Below are 9,831 nucleotides of genomic sequence, written 5' to 3'. Positions count from 1 at the left end.
AAATACACACAACTTGGAGAAGATGAAGAAGCTCAAGGCACACAACAAAGAGTATATTGCTTACACAATAGAAAGATACGTTAGCCCTAGAATCATGGGCATATATACAATGCACGGGGGGAAAAACCCTCCTAGTGAGGGAAAAAATGTCTCGATGGTCCTAATCGTGTTCACGCACATCACTACCTCATAAATGGTAACAAATCTCCCCTAGAAATGATGCAATGTAACTATTTATATAACCTAGAGAGAATAGATAAGGATCCTCTTGGTGATCTAGTAACAAATGGACTTCCAAACAAGAGCTGGTATATAGTGTACAGAGAAGTGTCATGCCTAGAGGACATGATCAATCCACAAAGGCGAGTAAGCCCAAAGCTTTGCGGAAAGCTTTGAACTTCTAATGAGCCAATGGCTTTTTGAAAAGATCTGAAAGGTTGTATGGGACGATATGAATAACCTAAGAGAGCCCCAAAGTAGGTGATCTCTTGTTTGAACACCAAAGGAAATCTAGTATGACTACCTTTCATGGAGTGTTGGGAATCTTTCTCTTCTTTGAATGGGGAGAAAGATTATTTCAAGGTCCAATTGTGAATAAGGTTCCAACTTGAACAATTTTTTTGCTTAGTTGTAGCACTGATTGTGTCTCTAGGAGTGGTATTTTCAGAGGGTATGCCCCAACTAATACAAAATCACTCCATACATGTTGAGGGTCATGATTGGATCTCATCACTTGTACTTCCAAGGAAAGAAGTCCACAATCTGCCAAGGGATAGTAGACAAGTTCAACACCGCAAGTTGATTCCAATTGTTATTGGACTCATAGACTAACGAGAGACTATCTTTGTCACCATTAACTGCTAGTTTCAATGGTTTCCATGCAGAATGTAGCCAAGGTGTTTAGAATCGTAGAATCTAACCAAGGGGTTTATAAATGCAGAATCTCATCAAGAGGTTTAGAATTCCAGAATCTAACCAAGGGGTTTGGATTGCCAAGGAGTTAAATATTCATTTATTTTTTGCTAATCTTTGATTTAGTGTTTATCAGGTCAAAGACATTCTAGCTCTTTGAGGCTAGCTTTTGGGTAAGGTACCTTTCAGGTTGTATTATTTATAGTTTGCATGATGCACTTGACTCTGGGTAAGTAAAGGCTATTTTCAATCTCCATGCATGCCTATGATTTGGTTCCATTTCATTTTTGCATATGCTTTGGTTAAATTTTCCAGGTAGGATGTATATGCCAGAATGATTTCATCCATTTTTCTCTTTGGACACATGACAAGGTCATATAGGAGCAAATAATTTTTGGACAGAAGTGTAACATATACATTTTTACACCCTGCAGTTGTAGACCTACATGGTAGGGTTTTTTTGGGCACATGTTGTCACAAGGGAAGCAACATTGTCTAGGAACTCATGGATTTTGGCTTAGCTAGTGTGGAGCAAGAGTTATGAGGGTCCCTCTCACTCATGTCACTGAGTGTTTATAATTACCTCCATACACAAGTACATCTCGTACTTGTTGGGTGTAGTTTTTCTTGACGTCATTATACGAAACATATTCCACATGTGGAGCATATGAGTCTCTGAGACTGACGCTGGTGCTTGTTTACTTAATTATGTGTCGCAACAGAGTCCATAGGTGCTGGTCAAATCCGTTTCACATACCATTTTAAGCACGTAGTGTTAGGAATAATTTCAATGGTTAGAAATTGTTGGGTACCTACAAAGACTCGTTAAGGTTACAATTGTTGTCGAACAACATTAACAGATGGTTTATTATGCATATAACACGACTACGTATTGTTCATGAAAATCTTTCATTGTTTGTGCCTAGATGTGATTTATTTTTCACATTCTATTACGGTTCAAACATTTTAGCAAGGCTTGCAAGTGATTCAATAGGAAGTATTTAGTTTCTTTTTAGAAACTTTTAACTTTCTCTTTCACGTGTGCTATGAGCATCACATCCGCCATAAGAATTGGTAATTATAGTCATGAAAATACAAATTTGGATCTAAATGTATGCACACTAGGTGGGCCCTAGTGTTTAGCAAAGGCTGATTTGGAGCGGCATGCAAATTCATGAAGTTAGTAGCTTATGAAGCATTTTGCACTCTATCTGCCATATATCTGTCACATTAATTATAGATAAGTGAATAAACTTTGTACAATTTATTCAGTCTACTATTCAATCTTTCAAAGTTAACCAAGGTGGTTGTTTATTATTTGTTGAATATTACTCAACAATGCTGCAAGTATTTGTGCCCCAAGCTTATTAGCATTTTGGGAAGAATGACTGCAAACAATTAGGAAACACAACTCAATACTACCAATAATCTAGAGTTGGATAGGTACTTTATAAGGGTTAATCTTGTGCTAAAGGATATGCTAAGCAGGTACGTTAGCACAAAGCAATCCGATTAGGAAGGTTATCTCTCTAGTTGGAGTTTGCTTAACATGAGGAAAAGCGTGTTGCGACTAAGTCTAGTTCCTTTCGTGTTTCGGTCAGTTCTTAACCTTGATCACCGATTAGGGTGGGTTCGTTTACGGATGAGAAATCATAATAAGTAAAGAATTTATTCTTTACTGTGAGTGAGCATAGGTATTCTTTAGGACACCTCTTAATTGTGGGAACTCATTTAAAGTACTCTATGTCAACATGTTTCTTTCATGAAAAGTGAGCATAGGTATTCTTTAGGACACCTCTTAATTGTGGGAACTTATTTAAAGTACTCTATGACTTTAGATGCTATGTTGGATATGGCTGGTTGCACAAGACGGTTGCAAAGGGACAACAAAGTGGAAAATCAAGATGTTCTTCTTGATTTCATTGAACCTCCTACTACATCGTCTTCTAGTCAAATCAACAGCTGGATTTGGGAAGGATGCCACTGTGGAAAACATTAGTATTCTTACGAAGATATCGCCACTTTTGTTTTCAAGGACAAAAACGCTTCTCCAAAAGGGGGGAGGGGGGTGGTTAATGTCTCAACTAAGGTAGGATTGGCTGGTAGGCCAAGGGCTGAGACTCTCATGTGTCTCAGGGGGCTATATTTAGCAAGCCAAGGGCATATATATGGCATCTATGGTTGGAGAGTTGCATGCGTCAGTTCCCGGTCTCTCATAGATTGCATCCATTTTGGTTACTCTTAGTAAATAGTCTTTTATAAGGGGGACTGGCTTAGTAAATTTGGCCCTCAATATTTGCTGTCTTTTATCGTTTGTTGTCTAAATCATTCACAATTATGGCATGGTGTGTGTGTGTGTGTTATAGGCAAGTGCCATTAATTGATTTCCTTAAACCACTATTTTTATTTGAATTAAAGTTAATTCAAATAAATAGTTGATTTCCTTGAACCGCTATTTAAAGTTAATCTAAATAAAACCAAGTTCATCACACTTATACGTCATATACTTTATAGCTTATCTTATCATGTTTGCTAATAGATCTTTGCTCTTTAGTTCATGCCTTAGAAAAGAACCTTCTAGAAACTTGATCACAATCCTCCAAGCCAGAGTCCCTTCTTCCCTCCAAGGTACTCAATCTAACCAACATGCTCTTGTTTTTTTTTTTGGGTGATAATCAAATAAGCACATACATTCATGCAAGTAAACTTAGCCAAGAGTTTAAAGATGAGATTCAAGTTAACAAATTTTGGCAAAGTTTACTTTTGTGCCAAAATCAGATGGTGATCAGTGTCTTGATTTTTGTGAGAGAGTTTGAAGATAGTGGATCCCATAACCAAGTCTTTATCTAAGACTCAAAGTTGAGGCTTGTATTTTTAACATAAGCCAATTTATCGATTGACACCAAGACAATGTTCAATTTTGCCATTGCATCTTTAGAATGCAATAGATGGATAAATAAGCTACTATAATATACAAATTAGAACATTGCTTTTTGTAAAAAGAAATTGGGGATTTTAAAGCAAATTTGCTTATAGGAGGTTGCCTAGACATCTTGCGAACGTTCCACTGATCATGCATGTGGAGATCTCAAAAGTTGAATAAATGGCTTGAGCATTTTTGAAAAATATGACAAAGCATATACATGTAAAATCTATGCACAAGGTGGGCAAGGGAGCAAATTGAGGGAGCTTAGATTTTTCCGTGTGAAATATCCATGACTACACAAAGAAACGATGCAAAATTAGGAACTCCTACTCCTAACTGCTCAGTGTCACCACCAAATTGCTATATTAAAGTGGAGCGAACTCACAATACCAATGCTATTATAGAAATTGTGTAAACAACTATAACGCACCTGCTAGTTTTTGCTTTTTACCTATGAAATAAAAATTTTCACTTTGGAAAAACTACAAATTTGTTATGACTTAGTAAAAATTGTCCAAAAAATGTGCAGATTTTCATAATTTAGTTAAAATTGTGTGGTGTGCACAAGAATATGCCAAGATGAGTCTCCCTAGCTCTCATGCTAGCAACTCCTTATATTCACTACATGGAATGTCTGGGTGGGCTCACTCCCTACACACCACAATTGCCCAAAGAAGCTGGATTTTTTTTTTTCAATAACTTAGTTATAATTTTCCAAAACTATTTGTAAATTTTTGGAAAAAAAATGTTCAGTGGTGGAAATCTATTAATACCATTTTCCATCACTCCTATATAGGAAATGTTCTTGTGGGATTGAACCCGACCTAAACCCTGAATCAACTCGAAACGTGTTGCAGCTTTCGTCCCGCTCTGGAAGAGATGAGCAAGGATGAGCAGCCTCCTGCGTACTCCATGACCGACCTTGGCGCCTCTCTTCCAGGTACTCCACATCCACTCTTCCACGCACAAATAGAGAGAGAGAGAGAGAGAGAGAGAGAGAGAGAGAGAGAGAGAGAGAGCGCTTAAGGGTATTGGTCATGCATCCGCGAGATGCAAAAGTTCTTGGAGACTGGCAAAGATACTGTTAAGTTGTCAAAATGAACATTAGAAGTAATTGGTCTAAACGAATGGATTATAGGAAGATGTGCCCCAAATTCTGGTTGTTCGTGCTCTGGTGAGTGTTGCCGATTTCATGAACTATCACCAAGCACCAGACATCTTATTGCGACTTTGGAGAAAGCGCATCACAACGTTTTTTGAGGCTTGAAGTAATTGCATTATGCTCCAAGACTTAAGTAATTGCATTTACGCGTAAGGATGAATGACGTTGAGTTTTGGGGAAATCAGGTTCGTAAGGATGAACGAGGATTCTATTCCTCGTTCATCATCTCATATGTTGTTTTGGAGTGCTTTGGGGTGCGTAGCAGTGGTTGTCAAATTACAACATTAGATATTCACTTTATAATTCTTTCACAATCAATTTGCAGGTCTTAGTGGAGCAGATCGAGCTGGTCTAGCAAGTGCTTTAAAGGTGATTCTATTTTGTTTATTCCTTTAAAATCCTGTTGTTTTGTTTGCTTTCCTTATGCATTGCCTTCTACGAAGATAGGACTTTGCACATTTTGCTGCGTGTTGACTATATCTTAATTTGGCAATTTGGATTTAGCATCACTTATGTCGACTTAAGACAAGTCAACATGGTATACTCTTCAATTATTTTTTTGAAAGGTATCATTGGGATGGAAGCACACAACTTCATGCAAGCTTTATTCAATGCACGTGAGTGTGATATGGAATTAGTTTTCATGTTTCTTGCATTACGTTTCTTGTGTTTTCTTCATGCTCACGAGCCTTTAAGTAGCACGAAGTTTTATGGAAGTAGTGATGGCAGAACTTTAAGATCCGGGTAGGGAGAAGTTTGTGAATTATTAGTGCATGGGCACAATCTTTAGTTGGGGGTGGGGAGTGTGGTGCAAGGAAAAGAAGAAAGAAGAAAGAAGAATGTTTTATCAACATCGTTTAGAGGCCAAAGTGGCAAGTCTTGCAGTTCCGTGAGTGAGAGAAGTGGCCTTGGGCGAAACGCTACTAGAGAGAAAGAAATATTCAAAGATTAGTTGATTAGTGCAAAATCACAAAGCTCTGATACCAATGTTAGGTGCAACGGAATTAAAATGGTGACAAGATCTAGAATTTACGCTTCCACAAAGCTTACTTCTTTCCTTGCTTTGATGTGTACTACTTAGTACGGATGATGGTTCCTTGTAGTGAGAGAATATGAGAGAAATGGCTGAGAACTTCTTAGCATCGTGCAGTCAATCTGCAGGGCTAAAAATTTACCAGATATTGAGAAAATGTTGTGGTTTTGCTTGTACAAGGCCTTATTTTCTATCAGAATTCAGGCTTGGAGATTGATTGTAATTTTGCTTTTCAGATTTTTATATTAGTGAGGCTCTGTATGACTTCCCCTTGATAATATATATGGTGTAAGACGATCAAATACATCAGAACTGCATAGCTTGGAATGAGGGCACTGAAAGTCTTATGTTCACTTTCTCTGTGTGATTTAACATCAGGGCATTTTGGTGCATGGTTGCATGCTATCTTTTTGTCCTAGCAAGCTAACCAACTATCTAGGTTTTATTGTGGTGGTATTATTGACTCAGGTTTGCTGTCTTCTTGTGCTGTACAGGATAAGTTGCACTCCTTGACAGGAGTGTCCTCAGGTTACATTGAATCACTTCCGCCAAAGATAAAGAAGCGAGTAATTGCTCTGCAGGAAATTCAGGTATGCTTTTTTAACAGGCCAATTTTTGGTGCAGACATTTTCGTGCTCTCTCTCTCTCTCTCTCTCTCTCTCACACACACACACACACACACACACACACACACACACACACACACGCACGCACAAAAAGAAAAGAAAAGACAGAAAGCTTTAATAGTGTCCTTTAGAGGCCGTACTCGTCCTATAGGACACATCTTTTTCATGACATTCACCTTTGGATGTGCTGTAAATGAGACACACCCAAAAACGAAATGAAAGCCAACTCAAAAAGATTTTCAGTAGGTTGAGCAGCAGATAACAAAACATGTTTTAACTCAATTGTCTTCAAGAGTTCTCTTACATTGGTGCACACACGCACACGCGCATGTGCATGCACGATTCACTCATTTCACCTAAAGGGATTGGGTTAAAGATTAAGGTCTGGCATGTGAAGGGTGTGGGATTTGGATTTAGGATTTCTCAATTTGCAGATCTTTGGAGAGAAATCTTGTCAGCACACTGTGAAGAGCTATGAGGTTAAAAGCAGAGGAGAACTCTTCAGATCAATGGCCCCTTCCTTCAATATGGATGAAGATTGGGTCCTAGGGTTAGGTGCTTTCTCAGTGAGGTGAGGCACAAAATATGAAGGGATTAGTTGACTAATGTGTTGACTGCTAGTTGGTGATCATCCTCTTTCGGTGAGGTACCTTTAGTGCTATTCTCGAATTAGAGGAGCTTGCGTTAGCCATGATCGGCCACTCTCCTCTCTTGGTCTACAGATTGATGTGTCTTGTGCCTTGTGATTTGTATTTTGATATTACTGCTTTAAAGGGCAGATGTCAGGTTCGGAGATTTGGAGTAAAGATTCCTTTTCTAGATTTGCTGACACATTCTAGTTTGATGGGACCTATTTTTGGTAGTCCTTTTATGTATTCAGTGCAGCTCAAGACATTGCTACCATCTATGAAGGTGGTCGTCCGTCCTTCCATTGAGTTTCCAGAGTCTATTACGTATGAGTGGAAGGTTATTTTACATTCACAAAGGATTGTGGTCATGAATAAACCAAACTGGTGCTTGAGATGTCATATGATAGGTCACATGAAGCATTTTCCTAGCAGCATTAATGTGGGCGTAGTAGAGCCGGCTCCTCTCAGCCACAACAGACCAAACATAGTCTGGACTTTGCTCATCAACAACTATTGCAGACAAGCATGGCAGAGAGCAGAGGGGTTAGAGTCATCAACCGTCTTTCAGAGTCGTCTTTTCAGAGTGGTTAGTAGAGTGACACAGAGAGGCAACGAGGAAGGCAGGGTCATGGTCAACTTTTCCTTGTTTCTAGATGGGTAGTGAGACAGCCTGTTGAGGATGTAGAGTAGCCTTCGAATAGGACGCCTGATGAGAGATGTTGCCAGACTAGGAGCTTGAGCTTGAGCAGAGCAGATGGATTGAGAGTGAGATCCAAGAGCCAATCTAGAGCATTTGGATTGGCAGTCGAAGTTCAACTTGAGGTGCCTTTGGAGTGCCGAGTTTAGCAGTGTGCTGACTCCTTGGAGGTCAAGTTCTCTCACGCACAACCATGAGACAATAAGATATGGAGTCTCATAGGAGTTTGACTATTTGGTGGGCTTTGTATCACCACCAGACATTGCATTATCCATGTGGCTGCCAGCTCATTTTATGCTGTAGGCCTATGGATATCTCCTATCACTCATTGAGTCATTTGAGAGATGGGCTCGTCACTATCTCACACGGCTCCGGCCAAGAGGGATCTAGGGTCCTTAGTCCCATGGAGCTTATGAGTTGCTACAAGATGGTTCTTTATAACACATACTTGAGATCATTTTTGACATTAGTGTTTTGACTACACAGTTTTACTACACCGCTAGAGGTGGACAGAGCCTCTGACAGATTTGGGTAGGCTTTAAACAACGAATGGTATTTTATAACATTTTGATGATTGATTGTACTTATCCATTGATGTATCCTTTGATTGTCCCTCTTATATCTTCCCATATTTCTTGTATATTGACCAATAGTCGAAATTAACGTTATGCAAAAGGGTACAAGCCCCACTTTTTGGCGCGTGTAGAGAGTGTGTGGGTGTTTGTGGTGTGCGCGTTCATGGGTTTTTCTTTTTACTTTTTACTTCTCTTATTGTTTCTCCCATGGGAGTGGCTATAGTGGGGTTCTCTAGTGTTGGTTTCCTCACAATGATCACAGCTGATGGGTTTGGCCAGGATGATAGCCTCCACACTTTGAACTGGTGTTACCTTCACATTGTTGCTGCTCAAATAATGACGAAACCCTAAAAGGAGCAAAAAAAAAGTGGCGAAACCCTAAAAAATGGCGTGGGTGGGGGGGGGGAGAGAGAGAGAGAGGGGGGGGGGGGGGGCAACCTATCCTTGTTTACAAACGGGTAGTGAGATAGAGGCTGGTAGAGGCAAAGCATGTAATAGTTTTGGACACCCCAAGCCAAAGATTTAATGCAACTGTAAGAGAAATTGAAGAAACTAAACAAAATTGAGAGAGCGTGCTTAAAAGTATTGGTCCCAAAGACTGGTGCCCGTTCTCAGAATTTCTTTATTATTATGCTTCAACAAGTACAATGTCCGAGGATCCTCTCTCTGCGCAGTGCTCCCAAGCTAATTCGCGAGAGGAGAAGGTCCTGGCACACTTTTGAAGGCCCTTGGCCAAACTCAAAAGCAGTTACAATGAAAAGGTCCAGTCCCAAAAGTTTCTGACGTCCAAAAGCTAGCGCCCTAGGGACTGTCACGCAGCTGCCACATTAGTATGGTTTTGTAAATCCTATTGTAAAGTCTGCCACGTCAGCACACGCTACGTAATTTTTGGTCCTAGCTTGATTTTTAAGGGTTTTGGGCCCCTCAACCGTGGTACCATAAGTTGGGACAACTTATTAAGTTAGTTTCTTTTAAGCTTAGGCCACTCTGCTAGGTTCCATAAGTTAGACAAACTTCTTCTGGTGCTTCTTTCACTAGAGTTGGTGAAACCGGCCTGTACTTTCAAAAAGGGCGGTAGACTTTAGACTTAAACCTTATTTGCTTTCACCCATTTAATTTGTCGCCCACTTTACCTGTACTTTCAAGACACAACAAAGGGGAAAGGGATACAGGCTGCTAGATTGCACTTGTATGAGTAGACCGACACCAGATTGGGCCCCTAACTTAGGCGCCCCTTTCGGTATTTCTTTATTGTTCAAAAGAGGGAATAA

At 39.8% G+C, this 9,831-nt stretch overlaps 1 protein-coding gene across 4 annotated transcripts in view; it reads left to right on the top strand.

Annotated features, from left to right (window-relative positions):
- The first annotated feature begins 4,631 nt into the window (after positions 1-4,631).
- LOC147436769 (nucleosome assembly protein 1;4-like) overlaps positions 4,632-9,831 on the top strand; it is a 71,467-nt gene continuing 66,267 nt past the window's right edge. For 2 of the 4 annotated variants that reach the window (XM_086486195.1, XM_086486193.1), the window contains exons 1-3: positions 4,632-4,778; positions 5,326-5,369; positions 6,528-6,623. In XM_086486195.1, the coding sequence (XP_086342321.1) occupies positions 4,718-4,778; positions 5,326-5,369; positions 6,528-6,623 (201 nt within the window). In that variant the 5' untranslated portion in view covers positions 4,632-4,717. The remainder of the gene's footprint in view (positions 4,779-5,325; positions 5,370-6,527; positions 6,624-9,831) is intronic. The other 2 variants (XM_086486196.1, XM_086486194.1) reach the window with 1 other exon arrangement.

Source organism: Adiantum capillus-veneris, chromosome 17 (genome assembly GCF_014529385.1).
Source record: "Adiantum capillus-veneris isolate H3 chromosome 17, ASM1452938v2, whole genome shotgun sequence".
NCBI classification, from domain to species: domain Eukaryota; kingdom Viridiplantae; phylum Streptophyta; class Polypodiopsida; order Polypodiales; family Pteridaceae; genus Adiantum; species Adiantum capillus-veneris.
The sequence above is the reverse complement of the archived record's forward strand: the minus strand, read 5'-3'. Positions and strand labels throughout refer to the sequence as shown.